The sequence below is a fragment of the Mauremys mutica genome, chromosome 10, assembly GCF_020497125.1.
Source record: "Mauremys mutica isolate MM-2020 ecotype Southern chromosome 10, ASM2049712v1, whole genome shotgun sequence".
Lineage (NCBI taxonomy): Eukaryota > Metazoa > Chordata > Testudines > Geoemydidae > Mauremys > Mauremys mutica.
The window spans coordinates 9,700,201-9,719,019 of record NC_059081.1 but is presented as its reverse complement, the minus strand read 5'-3'; the positions used below and the strand labels follow the sequence as shown (position 1 = coordinate 9,719,019).

Here is an 18,819-nt window from a genome sequence, read left to right as displayed (position 1 = left end):
TCGGCTTATAAACGAACGGGCTAATGAATGAATATATACGGTATTTTTTTCCTCAAAAAGCATTTTATCAAAAAAATCCAATTTAAATTTTAAAAAATCTATTTTTTTAAAAATCATTGATTTTTATTCACCCTGTCATCTACTGAATTAGAAGGGTTCTGCTACAGATACACCATAATATAAAAGGATGTTTTTCAGAACTGACTTTTTTTCTCATGGCTGTTAATAACTGACCTTTGGAGTTTTGAAACTGGAATAACTTTCCTCACAGAATATTTCTTCTCTCCTGTGTGTGCATGGACTAGTTTGTTACTGCAGGGTGGCTGTGAAGAGCTTGGCTAGTGAGAGTGGGTTGTTCTTGAGAACAAAGCAATAATAAATGAGAAGCAAAAACAGCTCAACAAAACTGGACAATCACATTTGGGGTCTACCAATCATGAGAGTTACCTTTTATTTTCACAGATGACTAAATCTGACTTGGCAACCGCTCTGTTCGTAGTGCTTTATTCAGATTTTCAGAAGAGGAAGTTACTATTTGGAAAGATGGTCTGGAGTCTCTTCTGCCATATACTTTCTAAATGAACTTGGCCAAAATGTCCAAAAGTGTCCACTGATTCTGACATGGCACCCAAAATTGAGAAACTCCAAATCAGTGGGCAGTTCTGAAAGAGTTGCTCCGTCCCATTTTAGACGGTAACCACGATTGAGCTACTTCAAAAGGGTATTTCATGGCAAAATTCCCTTCTGTTTTAGGAGCACTCTGAGACCCTAGGATCAATACAAATAGTATAATTTGAATAACCAACCACATGGATGCTGATGGGTTCCCTGGATAGAACTTTCCCCCTAAATATTACACTTCTGTTTGGCTGACTCACTCCTTGCACTTAGTCAAAGTTTTCATACGCTGTATAGTATTATGTCGGAAACTACCTGCTTCCTGAGTAGTGATTATATATCAGCAGTATGACATATTCTGTTTGCTCAATTATTTTAAGGGAATTTAGAGCTTGTGAAAGGTTCCTGATTGACATCCCTGGAGTCTTCTGTCTACCCACAGTGTGTAATTTTTCCACACTTTCTTATTATATGCCTCAACCCACATGCTACTGAATCACCCACTTCTGTGCAGGATTTATTGTTGAGTGCAAGCACAAGCTATACTGTAGGTCAGTACTTTAACTTCCAGTCATATTGTCCAGAGGTAACTGAGCATCCAGCCTTGACCACACACTCTGAGAGGGTTTAGAAAGCCCCAGTCCACCAAGCATAGACAACTCATGACTAAGTGACCCTTCCAGTCTGTCTCATAGACCTCAGACCTTCATTGTTTGCATGTTCCTTACAATCATTGGGAAAATTCTGAAATCCACAGCTGCTGGCTTCATTTTATATGGGTCTATTATGAATTCTTACAGCATCTGGTGTCAGGGGGATGGAGGAGGAGGAGGAAGCCAGGAGTTGATGTGGACCCTCTTGAGGAGGGGTATGGACGTGGGATCCAGCATTTTACTTCACTTGGGACCTGCCGTATAAGCATCCAGCATCCTTTGCCACAGTGCTTATTATGAGTTATTTTGCCTTGAATTTGATTGCCAGTCTACTGAGAACTCAGACAGTTTCTACTGTTTATGTACCAGCCCCTCATTGCAAAGATCAAGGTTGGGGCTCTTAAAGATATTCAGATACTTAATATTGTGTAAATTGTACGTGCTGGCTGTACACGGCCTGATTCTGAGCTTACACCACTGTAAATGAGGTCAGAATCAGGCTCACTCTCTATATAAGCCTCATTAAACTGAATGAATTGCTGAAATATCCAGCATTCACAAATCAACATATTAGCTAATAATATTATGGATTAGCTTGTTAGTATAACTTGCATCTCCCATGATCAGTAAGGATCAAATACAGTGCAACATCCTGATTGAGAGTTGTGGATATAGCACAAAATAGAGGCCTAAATTTATTTTGTTCAGGATGAAGAAAAAAGTGAATTTTTACGGTGTTTCCGGACAGTAACTGATGCCATCTGCTGGCTGTTTGGTGGGCATATTCAGCTAATGGAGTGTGGTAAGACAAAGGGTTGGAAATTCATTGTATCATAAAATAACTGAAGAATTTTAATAGGTAATAATTGGAGATATACCAATCTCCTAGAACTGGAAGGGACCTTGAAAGGTCATCGAGTCCAGCCCCCTGCCTTCACTAGCAGGACCAATTTTTGCCCCTGATTCCTAAGTGGCCTCCTCAAGGATTGAACTCTCAACCCTGGGTTTAGCAGGCCAATGCTCAAACCACTGAGCTATCCCTCCCCCTTTTGAATTTTAATATAAACTACAATGACGAGTGAAGGGTTCAGAAGTGATTCCGAAACCAGTTTGCGTCCTGGTTTTATCCAGTTATCACGTACTTTTAAATGAGCTCTTGAAATAACCCATTATACCAGTGGTTCTCAACCATGGGTCTCAACTGGGGGTCGCCAAAATAAACCAGAGACCAGGGCCAGCGTTGGAGTCACTAGGGCCCAGCGAAGAAAGCTGAAGCCCGAGTCCCGCCACACAGGTCTGAAGCTGAAGCCCAAACCCTGTCGCATAGGGCTGAAGACAAAGCCCGAGCAACATCGCTTCGCATGGTCTCCTGTGGTGTGGGGCCCTGGGCAGTTGCCCTGCTTGCTACCCCCTGACGCTGGCCCTGGCTTTTCATCTATTGAATATGCAGAAAAGCCGTAGTTGTGGCACAGGCAGACCATGGAGTTTTTATAGCATGTTGGGGCGGGGGAGGGGCTCGGAAAGAAAAAAAGGTTGAGTACCTCTGCATTATACAATAGAAGCACATAAGCATATGAAACCGGCAATCCAGGCCATTAAAAAAGCAAAAATAAAAGAAAGAGGCCACTTTCCATTTTTAAGTTGTTGATTTGGACAGGTTTTCCCCTGCAGCTTCCATTTTTAATTATAGATCTCAACAAAAATCGGAGTTTTTCCTAATATAAATGCATAGTTGAAACTTTCCCGCCTCCGTCCTAAAATGAGCCATATATGGGCTCAAGAGATTGCCTAGACAGAGCTCACTGCAGGGTCAGGTTCACAATAAACAAACAAACAAACAAAAAGCTTTACAGCGCATTACTTCATTTTACTGCGGTGCTGGCAAATTTACAAACATCTGACACATTGACCTAGACTCGGTCCAAAATCAGTTCTCAGTTATACCAGTATAAATTCCATTGACTTCAGAATGTAACAGAGATTTTGCCCAGTATTTGACATTTAAAAAAAAATTAACAAAAATTTCAGCACATGGGTTTAAAAAATACAAATGACTGGATAATTATTAAATGAAAACAGTTGGTCTGAATCTCTAGTATGTTGCATCTATTTCATTCCATTGTAACTTAATTGAAGTCAATGAAGTTATCCTGACATAAAACTGGTATAAGAGAGTGAAGGTTCAGGAGTCACCGCCACTGGAAACTTTTGTGCCATGCTTCTGCCCCACTGTAAAAAGACTTGTGCCCGTGTGACTTTGAAACTTTTGACACCACTTCCGCACTAGTACACAGGAGGTTTCCACCCGTGCAGAAAAACCCCAGTATAGACAAGTCCTTAGGCTCATTCCCTTTTCCCATTCTGTCTCGCTGTAGAAGTTAGAAAGGCAAAGAATATTTACTGAAAAAACAGTGACCCTCGTTTCACTTGCTAGGAAATGTGTTTTATAGAGCTGTTTGGTAAACTGCAAATGAACTGGCATTAAATCCCTGGCTTTGATTATTTCTTGATTTTGTTTCCTTTTCCTTTGTTGCAGTGCTGCAGAGTAACCATTTCCTGCAGTTGCTAATCACAGATGATGTCGAGACGGCAACTGCAATGATGTCTGTGTTACAGAATATTTTGAGGGCCAACAGGTTAGCTGCTTTTAAAGAATTCAATTGATTTTCCTTTATTTATTTATTTATTTTAGATTTAAAGATCAGTTTGGTACTGGGTTTGTAAAAGCAAAGTCTCTGCATGTCTAAGACATCTTATACCAGGCTCTGAATGGGTAGTTTTCTTTATCCTTAAATTGCTTTGTTTATTGTGAATATAACTTTTTTTTGTTTAGTTCCTGGAACAGCACTAGATTCCAGTGGACTGGAATATCTCCCAAGTTGTAGTACTGGCTCTGCCACTGAGGCAGTAAAATACCCAAGACAGGCCTGGATCTGCTTCCTTGGGCTTGCAGGGTTATAAAACTGCAGTGTAGATGTTTGGGCCTGGCCTGGAGTCCAGGCTCTGCGACCTTTCCCCCTTGCTGGGCCTTAGAGCCCAGCTCCAGCTCATGCCCCGTCTACACTGCAATTTTATAGCCCCACAGCTTGAGCCCTGCAAGTCCGACCAGCCGCAGGTGTTTTACTGCAGTGTAGACATGCTCTGAATTACTCAGGATCTTGGGCAAGTCAGTAACATCTGCTTCTCAGGCCTGGTCTACACTAAGAATGGGGGTCGAACTAGGGTACGCAAATTCAGCTACGTGAATAGCGTAGCTGAATTCGAACTACCCTAGTTCGAACTACGTACCCGTCCAGACGCCGCGGAACCGAACTCCGCGGCTCCAAGGTCGACTCTGCTAACTCCAGCTGCCGAGGTGGAGTACCGGAGTTCGAACTAGCGCTTCCGGAGTTCGAACTATCGCGTCTAGATCAGACGCGATAGTTCGAACTCCGGAAAGTCGAACTCACCGCGTCGACCCGCGCGGTAAGTGTAGACTAGCCCTCAGTTTACCCTTCTGTAAAAGGCTGATAATACTTAATCCTACTATGGAGGGGTATTGTGAAGATTAGCTAAATTTGCATAGTGTTTCAAACACCTAAACTGCTATATAAATGCCCATTTCTGCCCTCAGACATGTAAATACAGCTTCCATTGACAACAGGAGTGGGAGCAGTTCAGCTGAGGATAGAATTGTCCTGCGAGGTCCTTAAGCACTCTGGTCCCGCTGCAGTAAAACAGTTTAGTGTATGTGCAATCCCACTCAAGTCGATGAGAATAGTTACATGCTTATAGTAGTGAATAAGTGTAGTGCTGGATGGGAGCTAGAATGCCCAACACCTTGTAGGGATCAACCCCTAGGAATTGTTTTAGTCTTAAATACAAAAATGTAAGTTTCATTCTTGGATCAAATCCATAATTAAAGGAGATTTAAACCTTACATGAGCTAGAGTTACATTTTAATGTAAACACATAGCTGGAAAAGGCCCAGTAGGTCATCCAGTCCCCCTGCTCCCATACTGGGTTGGGCCATTGGTCAAGTGAGTCAAGTATCCCGCATTGCCTTGTGCCCAATGCTTCAGAAGAAGAAAGCCATTGTTGAAATATGCATCCCTCAGTAACATTCCTGCTTTTGGCTCTTTTTGTTAGTTCTGTGCTACTCCATGTGGATGAAGAGAACCTTCACTCTGTTTTAGATGAACTTGTTTATAAGCTTTCATCTACCACCAATCCTGTCACGGGAAATGCTGCTACAAAAGTGTTGCTGGCAGTGGCAGAATCTCACCCCCAACTTGTGGAGTTACTCAGTACCCGCTACAGAGGTTTGTCTCTCTACTACTTGTCTCAGGGAAGAAAAATTCCAGAATAATATGAGTGGTTAGGGACAGGTCCTGAAAGAGCAAGTTTCACTGTGGTGAGCGTGAAAGCACTTGTAATAAAACCTAACATTTATGTAGTGCTTTAGATCTTCAAAGTCCTTTACAGAGATTAGCTGATCAGACACAAAAAAATTAACTTATCTGCCTGTCACATGGATGTGTCTGTAGATAGTCAATGACCTGTACCTACAAAGCTATAACTATTGTATAACATTTTGCAGTGATGTCTATACCATCAGCTCTTCATCAAAACTATTTTACATTGAAACTCAAAGGTAACTGCCTGTACTCCTATTTAGCTCTGATGCAATGTCCCTTTCCAAAGCCCATCACACGTACAATCAGATTTGATTGTCTGATATTCAGCTTTATGTTTGCTAGTTTGAAATCTGTTTGGTAAGCAAGCGAATGAAAAATTAGCTCTAACAATGTAACGTGCTTATTGTTTTCCTCTCTCACCTAGGACTGCGAACTCTGCTAAGTAAGCAATGGGCTGGCAAAGGATTTGACAGGAATCTCAATCAACTTTCGGACCTGCTTTACTCAGAATCCTGCAGGAAAGGAGAAATGCAGGTGCTGAATGTTTAATGAGACTTTTCTCTTTGGTGGATTTATATTTGCTTATATTGGGTTCACTCTTGTCCCACCTTTCAAACACCCCAAACAATATTTGCTCAGACGTGTCTTTTTTAAAAAATTACCTCCCTTTTTATTTTCTACTCTACCACTTGTACGTTGGCCAGCAGTAAAGATATATGCCCATCAAGAAAGAATGATCTCCTGGTTAAGGTTTGGACTGGGACTCAGGAGATCTGGGTTCATTTAGCAACTCTGCTACAGATTTCCGGGGTGACCTTGAGAAAGTCACTTAATGTCTTTCTATTTGAGTTCAGCCCTCTCTAAACTAGGGAAAATAATACTTCCCTACCTCACAGAGATGTGTAAGGTTAGATCTGTACATTCGTAGGAGACACTTGCATACTTCAGAGATGGGGGCCATGTAAATGCCTAGGTAAAAGAAGTGACCAGTAAGAGAGAGACTCATCTCCACTAAAGAGCAAATACATGTTTTATCCCCCTGGACAACAAGAGTCACACATTCAGATCTCTCAGAGATGTTATTCCAAGAGCTAGAAGTGTACAAGGATTGTTTTAATTGTAAAGCGCAGTTCTAGTCTGAAAAGTAATTGAGTACAAATATAATTGAAGAAGAAGGTGATAGATTATTCGATTTAACCACTGAGGACAGGACAAAAAGCAATGGGCTTAAATTGCAGCAAGGGAGATTTAGGTTAGACTTTAGGAAAAATTCCTAATTGTAAGGGTAATTAAGCACTGGAACAAATTACCTATGGAGGTTGTAGATTCTCCATCATTGGAGGTTTTTAAGAACAGGTTAGACAAACACCTGTCAGGGATGGTGTAGATAATACTTAGTCCTGCCTCATTTCAAGGGACTGGACTAGATGACCTATCGAGGTCCTATCCAGTCCTACGATTCTAGGATTCAAACATTAGCTGGATTATTTTTCCCAGCTGCCTTCCACTTATAAAAAAGAAAAAAAGACTTTTAGCTGATGGGTTTGCTTTGTGAAGTCCTTTATGTACTACATATAGAAAATTGAACCGGATGAACCGAGCAGCTGCCCTGGTAACAAATATAGGATTCATGCTAGTCATTTATTTATGGGAGTGTAAATCTACCCAAGTATTGGAAACAGTGAACTGCAGGGCATGTGAAAACTGAAGTCAATTTTGATAAAACACCGAGTTTATGCCAAATGAGCAAGTAGCAATAAAACGTTTTATTTATGCTGAGAATATATTCTGTCAACTGGTTTGTTAATTTCAGAGACTGCATCAAGCAGCTTGTTTAATCCAGGCTGTGTGGAGGGGATTTCAGACCAGGAAAAGATTAAAGACGCTTCCTAAAGCAGTGACTGCCTTACAGAGAAGTTTCAGGTAAAAAATATCCCTTTGTAAGCAGGAAGCAGGAAAACAGGATTTCTACTTTCAGAAACTGCTATGCAGGACACTGTACATTAACGAACAGAATAGATTTTTCTGCATAACAAAATTGCATACAATATTGTTCTTAACTGTATTTAAATATGTATAAATCAGTTATGAATTGTAACAGAAACTGCAACACATAGTAGCAACATATGGAATGTCCACAATGTCAGAGTTTTCTCAGTCTTTTTGACCACTAGATTACCTCATTGGGTTGGATTATTTAGTCTTCACCATCCATTTCTAGTTGCAGTAAGTACATCTCCTTGGGCTTCATGAACATGAACATGAACAAGCAGGACCGCTTGGAAATAGTGACCATAATACAATAGCATTCAACATCCCTGTGAGGGGAAGAACATCTCAACTGCCCAACACTGTGGCCTTTAATTTCAAAAGGGGGAACTATACAAAAATGAGGGGGTTAGTTAGACAAAAGTTAAAAGGTACAGTGACTAAAGTGAAATCCCTGCAAGTTGCGTGGGGCCCTTTTTTAAAGACACCATAATAGAGGCCCAACTTCAATGTATACCCCAAATTAAGAAAACAGTAAGAGAACTAAAAAGAGCCACCGTGGCTTAACAACCATGTAAAAGAAGCAATGAGAGATAAAAAGACTTCCTTTAAAAAAGTGGAAGTCAAATCCTAGTGAGGCAAATAGAAAGGAGCACAAACACTGCCAACTTAAGTGCAAGAGTGTAATAAGAAAAGCCAAAGAGGAGTTTGAAGAACGGCTAGCCAAAAAACTCCAAAGGTAATAAACAAAATGTTTTTTAAGTACATCAGAAGCAGGAAAGCCTGCTAAACAACCAGTGGGGGCCCCTTGATGATCAAAATTCAAAAGGAGCGCTTAAGATGATAAAGTCATTGCGGAGAAACTAAATGGATTCTTTGCTTTCAGTCTTCACGGGCTGAGGATGTTAGGGAGATTCCCAAACCTGAGCTGGCTTTTGTAGGTGACAAATCTGAGGAACTGTCACAGATTGAAAGTGTCACTAGAGGAGGTTTTGGAATTAATTGATAAAACTCAACATTTAACAAGTCACCCGGACCAGATGGCATTCACCCAAGAGTTCTGAAAGAACTCAAATGTGAAGTTGCGGAACTATTAACTAAGGTTTGTAACCTGTCCTTTAAATCGGCTTCGGTACCCAATGACTGGAAGTTAGCTAATGTAACGCCAATATTTAAAAAGGGCTCTAGGGGTGATCCCGGCAATTACAGACGGTAAGTCTAACGTCGCGTCGGTAACCGGGCAAATTAAGTTGAAAACAATAGTAAAGAATAAAATTGTCAGGACACATAGAAAAAACATAACTCTTGAGCAATAGTCAACATGGTTTCTGTAAAGGGAAATCGTTGTCTTACTAATCTATTTAGAGTTCTTTGAAGGGGTCAAACAAACATGTGGACAAGGGGGATCCGGTGGACATAGTGTACTTAGATTTCCAGAAAGCCTTTGACAAGGTCCCTCACCAAAGGCTCTTACGTAAATTAAGCTGTCATGGGATAAAAGGAAAGGTCCCTTTCATGGATTGAGAACTGGTTAATGGACAGGGAACAAAGGGTAGGAATTAATGGTAAATTCTCAGAATGGAGAGGGGTAACTAGTGGTGTTCCCCAAGGGTCAGTCCTAGGACCAAATCCTATTCAATTTATTCATAAATGATCTGGAGAAAGGGGTAAACAGTGAGGTGGCAAAGTTTGCAGATGATACTAAACTACTCAAGATAGTTAAGACCAAAGCAGATTGTGAAGAACTTCAAAAAAGATCTCACAAAACTAAGTGATTGGGCAACAAAATGGCACATGAATATTTTAATGTGGATAAATGTAAAGTAATGCACATTGGAAAAAATAACCCCAACTATACATACAACATGATGGGAGCTAATTTAGCTACAACGAGTCAGGAAAAAGATCTTGGAGTTATCGTGGATAGTTCTCTGAAGATGTCCACGCAGTGTGCAGAGGCGGTCAAAAAAGCAAACAGGATGTTAGGAAATCATTAAAAAGGGGATAGAGAATAAGACAGAGAATATATTATTGCCCATTATATAAATCCATGGTACGCCCACATCTCGAATACTGTGTACAGATGTGGTCTCCTCACCTCAAAAAAGATATTCTAGCACTAGAAAAGGTTCAGAAAAGAGCAACTAAAATGATTAGGGGTTTAGAGAGGGTCCCATATGAGGAAAGATTAAAGAGGCTAGGACTCTTCAGTTTGGAAAAAGAGAAGACTAAGGGGGGACATGATAGAGGTATATAAAATCATGAGTGATGTTGAGAAAGTGGATAAGGAAAAGTTATTTACTTATTCCCATAATACAAGAAATAGGGGTCACCAAATGAAATTAATAGGCAGCAGGTTTAAAAACAAATAAAAGGAAGTTCTTCTTCACGCAGCGCACTGTCAAACTTGTGGAACTCCTTACCTGAGGAGGTTGTGAAGGCTAGGACTATAACAATGTTTAAAAGGGAACTGGATAAATTCATGGTGGCTAAGTCCATAAATGGCTATTAGCCAGGATGGGTAAGAATGGTGTCCCTAGCCTCTGTTCGTCAGAGGATGGAGATGGATGGCAGGAGAGAGATCACTTGATCGTTGCCTTTTAGGTTCACTCCCTCAGGGGCACCTGGCATTGGCCACTGTCGGTAGACAGATACTGGGCTAGATGGACCTTTGGTCTGACCCGGTACGGCCTTTCTTATGTTCTTATGTTCTTATGTTAACATCCAGATATTTTTTAAAAAACCACAAAGCACTGTAAGTTCCTGTATACATTTTGTATAATATGCCTGACATTTCTCAGATGGAAAAAAAGAAACAATAAGGGTAACAAACTGACTTGCTAAGGGCTGTATCTCAGGTCCCTCCAGCAAACCATGGAATGAGATCTAGGACACTTGTTTCTGTTCACAGAGAATGAAGCTCAAATCAATGTCATTCTTATCTGGCTAGATCAGGATTTAAGGTGTGATGTTCGCTCATGGTAGGTAATACATTCTTACTGACACATCTGAAAAGTCTAGTGTAGACAAGGCTGCATCGACTTTAACATGCTAAAGTGATCGAATTAAAATTGAGGTTCCCCACTAGGCTTTAATTCAACCAGTTTAGCATGTTTTAAAGTCTATGCTAGACTTTTGAAATGTGTTAGCTACCATGTTCTAACAACACTCCTTAAATCCTAGACAAGGTGTGAAAACAGAGTCTCTGATTTGCCATTTCATCTGGGTTGGAAGGTATTTACCTCTGCCCTCAACTGTGTGGCTGTCCCAAGGTTTGTGGGGCACCTAGAGGTCACCTAATGAAATTAGTGAACTAGAGGTCACCAAATGAAATTAATAGGCAGCAGGTTTAAAACAAACAAAAGGAAGTATTTCTTCACACAACGCACAGTCAACCTGTGGAACTCTTTGCCAGAGGATGTGGTGAAGGCCAAGATTATAACAGGGTTCAAAAAAGAACTAGACAAATTCATGGAGGATGGTGTCCCTAGCCTTTGTTTGCCAGAAGCTGGGAATGGACGACAGAGGATGGATCACTTGATGATTACCTGTTCTGTTCATTCCCTCTGGGGACCCTGGCATTGGCCACTGTCAGGACACAGGATACTGGACTAGATGGACCTTTGGTCTGACCCTGTATGGCCATTCTTATGAAATCACAGATAACAAGGCATCTGTGGAGGGCCACCCACTTTACACTGCTTCTCAGTGACACCTCCCCACCCCCACACACACATCCTGCCTGTCAGCACAGCTCCCTCACACTATCGCTTCCTCCACACCTGAGCCAACACCACCTTTTGAGGGAGGAGAGAAACCCACAAGAGTTTATATTGATGGAGGTTACATAAATTCTCATGGGTATTTGCCTGTGGATTAGTAGAGGGATTATGCCACAGAGAGCTGCTCTTCGTTAGTTCTGCTCCTGCCCAGCCAGACCGCCAAACCCCATGGAACCCCAATCTTCAGATGGAGGGGCCCCTATGGCCTCGCTGGGGATGGAATGCTTCTGGTTATGTCAGCTCCCTCACTTACTCCCACCAAGTACTTACTGGCCACTTTGGGCCAGTATTCGTGAACAAATCAGGCACCTGACCTCCAAAAGCTCACAGTCTGAGTTTAGCAATAACTTGAAGGGAGGCCAAGGGGAACAATGGAATCTCTAGCTGCCTACATTTGTTATGCAAACATTTTACTAGTTGCAAATATTAATGTAGGTCATTTGTTGAAGCAGTTTCTCAGTTTTGTGTATGTTAGTTTCAGATCAGAAGGGATGGTAACTATTTCTATTCTGGTAGCGCGTAGAGGCCCTGATCAGGGACCAGGTGTGCTAGGCACAATATAATAAAAATACAATCCTTCTGCAAAATGTTTACAGTCCAATTCAGAACGATAGCTAGAGTGTTACGCCAAAGAGTAAGAATACTGCTTAGACTCCTGTAAGCATTGCTGGTTGAAAGCATCCTAGAATGTCAATATAGCATATTAGAGGTGCTTCAGCAGTCAGCAGCTGTGGCTGTGAATTCAGGGCTTAACTGTATTTATGGAGTTTTGTGAAAGCGCTGATCTCAGTAAATATGGCTAAATTTAGTTGGGGCTGAAACTCATAGCTTGAGTGTGGCTCACATGCAATAGCAGTTGGGTATCTTAAAATCTGCCAGCTGTATGCTTCTGAAAACGGTCTGGTTTCAGAAATATTTCTCTGTTTTACTGTATCTTTAAAAAAAAATGCTAATCTGCCCTAAAAGTTGGTTAGGCTGTCATGTAACCAACTCATCTTACATTTGTTACAATGAAGTAAATCCGTGTTAATCGTGCATACATCAATATCTATGGATACCTTTGTTATTGATCAGAAGTGAGTTCTTTTCAATCATGCCCAGAAAGAGGAAGTTTAGGTTTCAGTCTGTGGGTGTTTTTTCTGTGAGAGGTGCTCTTGTGTAACCTAGATGTGGCTTTTCATTCTATAGCCCTCTGAATGATGAAGAGCCAGCGTTCTGCAAAACACACAGTAATAGAAAAGGGGAGAGTCCGTATAATAGAAACCTATTAAATGCATAACATACAACGTGACAGTGTAACAGGCATACACTGGAGGAATCCATCAGAGGGCAGACTTTACGCTCGTGTGGCTTCCCAACTAGTGGAGTTGATACGGATTTCTAGAAAAAGAGCATGGATAAGATTTTGTCAAGAGAAGGCCATGAGTCCCTTTTTATCCTGAGATTTCACACTGTTCAGAAATGAAATGATGTGTGCTTTCCTGGATCAGAAACACAGAGAGAGAGTTTAAAGCAGAGATACATGGGATTGGAAACCTCTGTAGACAATCTGATTGCAGCCTTTCTTGAAACCATTTTGCTACATACAGTAAAGTTACAAATATCATATAGAACGTAATTAGGAATGTAATAGCAATGTGACCCTTTAACTCATGATGGGGAAAGGAGGCAGCCTCGAGCAGTTACTGTCAGGGTTCTGAGCTTTAAATCCAGGGCCTAGCTCTCTTAGAGAATGTCCTCCTCCCCACAGGACTGTGCTGGAGGGGAAAATGATGATTGCTAGTCCCTCCGGTTAAAGTTTTAGGGTCTCATTAGGGAGCTGTCAGTGCAGCGTCCTCGTCTGTGATGTTCCTTGCAACTTGTGATCAAGAAGAATCAGAGCCTGGCTGCTCTTAAGGCACAATGTAAGATACCTCTGTGTCCTAGACTTCCATCAGTAATGTTGATGCAGAAAAACGACCTGTCAGCATTTCTCCTGGAAGTCAATCACCAAAAGTTATCCAATTTAAGAAAATCAGCCTTAAAGAGAAGGAGGAGGGAATTCTTTTGCAGAGACAATAAAGGCACTAATCTTGTTTTGTACAGTGTACGGCACCTGCTAGATAGTGATGGGCAACTTTGAAATGCATAGCTAGTTTTATAGATGGCCAATTCTTAATATGTGTGTCTATTGCAGAGCTAAACGAAAACAGGAATTGCAACATTTAAAGAGGCTGAAAGAAGACGAGACCCTCAGACAACAATTGCAGCTTCAGAGACAAAGGGCCATGAGGCTCTTTCATGAACGGCAACTGACTTTACTGGAAATAGTCCATGCTGGTATGATTTATATTGAACTGTATCAAAAGCATTAAGGGCTCAGGGTTCCATAAAAGCATCTTTCATACAAACAAAAGTGTTTCCCCACCTCGCATGTCCATCTCTTCTTGTGACCAAAGTGTCTGTGGAGAACAGCCTAAACTCTTCAAATTCTCAGTAATCGAAAGATGTGGTGGCTTGAAATCTCTTCTCTTTGCAGAGATGTGAGGTAAAAGGGAGATCCTGTCCCTTTGGGTTCATTAAAGATCCCACGGCATTGGTATGTCTATTCCGAGAACTGTACCTCCAGTAGCCCAGTGTCCGTGATTAGTGTGCTGAGGTTTTGGTTCAGAAGAAAGAGCGCCACCTACTGTTCCACCAATGCTACTTGCTGCAATACCTGCCTTTTCAGTGGTGGTTTCTCCTCCAAGGACTAAGAAGCCAAACTTTGTTGTGCTTGTGAGATCACACCCACAGTTGTATAACTATGAATTTCTGTCATCTCCTTAGGTCAGGTAGATAGGTACATTCAGGAAATGGAGGGGAAGGCAGCATTAACTATCCAGAGACACTGGAGGGGATATAGGGCAAGGAGAAAAGTTCATCAACAAAGACAATCTCTTAAGCAGCATAAGGCAGCTGTCATCATTCAGAGAGCAGTAAGTATATAAACTCGGTACTGGTGTTAGACAAGATTGACTGGATTACTGCAATTCCTTATGAGGCTCAACTTGTTTACTTCTAGAAATGACAACTTTGCCAGAATTTAGCAACCAAATATTAAAATAGTCAAAAACTGCTCAGGCAAATCAAACCAGAGTCCCAAACTTCATCAGCTGTTAAGAACCCTGTGTAAACTGCAAAATGCAGTGCAGTCCGTATGAAAACGTGAGAAGAGCTGTTACTTTGGAACGAAGGCTGGATTCTCTGTGCAGCTGGTATAAGCAGTAACACTGACAATAAGTTATTGGCTTATGTCAGATCATGCCCTCTCATGTACTGCCTCTGCACTGTGAAATCGAAAGCTGCACCTTATTAGCTGCAGTGCTGAGACATTTTTTTTGGAAGTTTTTTTTTAAAAGATGCATGAAAACAAGCCCCTGACCTGTAAATGGCATACTCTGATACCTTCTTTCATGCAGGCTCATAAATTCCTGGGAAAATGTCAAAGGAAACGGAAGGCTCTCTCCCCCTGGAAGGAACCCAAGGAACTCACCAGTGCACAGAAACTAGCATTACAGCAAAAGGTGGATGACTACATCAGACTGCACCCGGTGTGTCTCTTTGTAGCTCTGCATTCCCCACCCGCCGTAGTGCATTAGAGGGATGAAATATATGCAGTAATATAAACTTCACTGCTCAGGATAACCCATGTGAGCTGCATGCATATTAATCCTGCTTATTTGTCTTTGAGAGTAATATACTAGGATCATTTTTTACCATTAATGTAATAAAACAGGTTAAGTAAAGCCTAATTGGAAAACTGTATCTGCTTGACGATGGATCACTTTGCAGAGAAAACTTAGAAGGAAGCAGAATTATTAAATTTACAGATAAACGAGGACCGCAAATATTGTTCTGTAGACATTAATCTGCCCACAAAGGATTTAAAATGATAACCGTTCCTTAACAGTGACAGATGTTATTTTCCTCCAGGCTTCCCAAATGTCAGAAGGAATGAGTAAGGAACTACATCTGCAGGGCCAGGAAAAGCTGGCACAGTACCTGCTCAGGAGCAGTCTGGATCGCAGAGCAGAACAGCGCAGAGAGGCGTTACTAGCTCAGGTCAACACCGACGTGGAGCTGTTGATGAGTATGTGCCTGTCTCCAGGTTCATTCCTTTGGTCACTACATGGATTAAACTTGCCAAGCTGTCCTGCGTGGGTACCAAACTAAGGGCAGACTGTTAGAAAACAGGGCACAAATCCCAAACTGATTGCGAGTTCTGGGATTTCGTGTAGATTTCACTGACCAATTATCAATGTAAACTCCTCATATACTCCAACAGCCTTTATCATGGAGTCTCAGACTGGCCCCTTGACTCCAATCTATCCTGCCACCTAGGTAAGCTTACCTTTGTGATAGATGGTCCCTTATACACAAGGCCACAGCAATATTCAGGTTACTCCCAGTCCCAAAGGACCAGTCAGTCACTTACCCCAGGTCAATTGCACCTTAGATCTCACACCAAGGACAACACTTGTAGCCAATCCTATAATAAACTATCTAAAGATTTCTTAGATAGGAAAAGGAAATAAGAGAGTTATTTACAAGGTTAAAGCAGGTAAACATACACACATAAGTGAGTTCCAATCTTAAGTTTCAAAAAGTAAGGCTGTGTCTACACTGCCACTTTCAGCGAAAAACTTTTGTTGTTGAGGGGTGTAAAAAAACACCCCCCGAGTGACAAAAGTTTTAGTGCTGAAAAGCACCAGTGTAGACAGCGCTTTGGCTCCCTGCGAAAAAGCTATCACCCCTCATTCGGGGTGTTGTGTTTTTTTTTAATCGCCGGGACTGGAGAGTGCTCCCCCGGCGATAAAGTGTGTCTACACTGCCCACGTCACAGCGCTGCTGTGGCCACACTGTAACGTGGGTAGTGTAGACATACGCTAATAGAAGCTCGTATAATAAGCAAGCTCTGTATGTCCCTTAGGGCTAACCCAGGCTAACAGCTGAGGAGTCCTTGCTTAAGCCTAGAAATCTTGAGCTCAGGAGTCCAAGAAGAATAGAGATCCAGTTCCTCCTTGTTGGGGCGTTTTATGCTTTCCCCGCTGCTGCCTCGAGTAGCAAACTCGGCTGATGGGAGGATAGGACCTAACACCTTTTGTTGGAGACTAGTATTTCACACTAGTTAATGTGTCTCTCCTGTCTGGTGATTTACACAGTTACAGAAGCTTACAATGCAAATGCTAAGATATTACCTTACGATCTGGGATATGGAGGTTATAAGTGAGATTAATGCAGAGGCAGTCAATTATTTTTTGTCAAGGTCCAAATTTCTTGGTCAAGGAATAGTCAAGGTCTATATTTTCACACCTCAATAACAAGAATGATAATAATAAAAAAGATTTCATGGTCTGTTCAAAAGCATCTGGTGGTCCAGATTTAGCCCATTGTCCACCTATTGACTACCCCTGGATTAATGCATGCAGCATCTTACAAGCATTCAAAAAGTCTAAACACTAAGTACAGTCTTATAATTCTAATACCTATTTTAACAATACGAACACACAGGTGAACCAGACTGATTCCAGCTATGGGTTTGTCAGTATTCAAGTGAGGCCTGGGGGCCTTGGCCTAAGCTGGCACCTGGTTTGCCAGCGTCACAAAACTAATGTAGAGAAAATTAGGATTATACCATGAATAATGGTGAAAGCACATTTCAAAACTGAAATCTCCAATATATACAAGTAGTAGATGCTACTGTATTTGTAGATGTCTCTATGGGTTAAGAACATTTAACATGCATTACTAGATGTACATTGACATGCCCTATCCTTCTGTTCATAATGCTGATGTCTAACATATTTGTAATAAGGCTTTATTTTCTTATTTTATGACAGCCCTTTCACAGAGCCATCTCTGTTGCTTTTAAGTCACCAAGGATGAGGATCTTTGCATAGTCATCTTCCCTGCAGAATTGGGGATGACTTTGTTTTTCCTCATTCTCTTTGTCAAAAATGGACTGATGGTGGAAGCATCCCCATCCCTACTGGTGAGGCGCTTTAGAGGCTGAAAACTTTGAGCTAGGGCCATTCTGGGATGGGAGGGTGTCATGCATTGTGCTCAGAGCTGTAACAAGGAATTTTTGCGCCCGAGGCAAGGGCCGGCTCCAGGCTCTTCGGCAGCAATTCGGCGGCAGGTCCCTCAGTCCCTCTTGGAGGGAAGGACCCGCCGCCGAAGAACGAATGAAGGGGCGGCAGCAATTCAGCGGCAGGTCCTTCCCTCTGAGAGGGACCGGGGGACCCGCCGCCAAATTGCCGCTGATCACGGCTTTTTTTTTTCCCTTCACCCTGCCTGGGCAGTAGAGCTGCGCCCCTCCGCTTTGCGCGCCTGAGGCAAGTGCCTCACTCACCTCGCCCTTGTTACGGCACTGATTGGGCAAGGAGGGTAGGCTCACCTGAATGAGAACAAGTAGGATTTTTCTTCTGTCCTGGTGGGGCCCAGGAAGGCAATCTGGGATCAAAGGGTTAGAATAGCACAGTCTAGACACCACTTAGCACCCAGGTGCAGCAAAATATAATAAGTTATTGAACAATATTGCTAGATCTGCCACCTACTGTGTAACTGTAGAATAGTACTACACAAGCAAGGAAACCAGCAACTGTTGTATGCACAGAGATTTAGTTTGTGGTGGCACCAACAGGAAGAGATGATGCAAGTATTGGGGTGCACTGAAAGCACTGCAATAGAGGTCACCCTGTGCACCAAGGAGCACAGAGCCAAGAATAATGACCTACGCTAGCTTTTCCTTTTCCACAGATAGAATTACACCAGTTTTCCTCTTTGTTACAGGTGCTCCAAGTCTCATGGAGGCCACAGAAAAAGATCTTGATGTCTTTATGAGTCGGTCAGTCCCTGTAGCATGCAAAGCCAGACAATCCCATAATACCATGCTGAAACATACTCGCTGGCCATGGTGGAAGAAGCTTGGAGATGAATTCATGGATGACGATATGATTCCTGATGATGTTCTCAATACTGAATTTGGAACTCTCTTTATTGGTGGAAGTAAATCCTCTTAGTTAGCAGGCAGAAGAAATTGTAATGCAGTGACCCAGACTCATATGCCATACTATGCAGTCATATTGAGTATGTACTGTATGGAAAGAAAACATTCCAGTCCTGTGCCTGAGGTAGGATCAAAAGGCATTTTAATTTTAGTGGGTTTGTTATTCTTAATAAAAAAAAAAACCTTATAGGAATCTCCTTTTGCAGAAGAACCTGATATCTACGCTGTGTTCAAGGTAAAATTATATCCAGTTTGATGCTAGAATCAGGATTCAAGTACAGTAATTGTAAATATGTATTTATGTGCCTGGTGTATTCTTTAATTTTAAAAAAATAAATGTATGAACTGTG

At 41.8% G+C, this 18,819-nt stretch overlaps 1 protein-coding gene across 9 annotated transcripts in view; it reads left to right on the top strand.

Moving 5' to 3' along the window:
* Positions 1 to 18,819, top strand: part of IQCB1 (IQ motif containing B1) — a 25,415-nt gene extending 6,596 nt beyond the window's left edge. For 5 of the 9 annotated variants that reach the window (XM_045032651.1, XM_045032648.1, XM_045032652.1 and 2 more), the window contains exons 5-14: positions 1,980 to 2,073; positions 3,808 to 3,907; positions 5,400 to 5,572; positions 6,093 to 6,202; positions 7,482 to 7,591; positions 13,616 to 13,758; positions 14,248 to 14,396; positions 14,880 to 15,011; positions 15,394 to 15,568; positions 18,253 to 18,819. In XM_045032651.1, the coding sequence (XP_044888586.1) occupies positions 1,980 to 2,073; positions 3,808 to 3,907; positions 5,400 to 5,572; positions 6,093 to 6,202; positions 7,482 to 7,591; positions 13,616 to 13,758; positions 14,248 to 14,396; positions 14,880 to 15,011; positions 15,394 to 15,568; positions 18,253 to 18,482 (1,416 nt within the window). In that variant the 3' untranslated portion in view covers positions 18,483 to 18,819. Of the gene's footprint in view, positions 1 to 1,979; positions 2,074 to 3,807; positions 3,908 to 5,399; positions 5,573 to 6,092; positions 6,203 to 7,481; positions 7,592 to 13,615; positions 13,759 to 14,247; positions 14,397 to 14,879; positions 15,111 to 15,393; positions 15,569 to 17,300; positions 17,453 to 18,252 lie in introns of those variants that run through there. The other 4 variants (XR_006582680.1, XM_045032650.1, XM_045032649.1 and 1 more) reach the window with 4 other exon arrangements.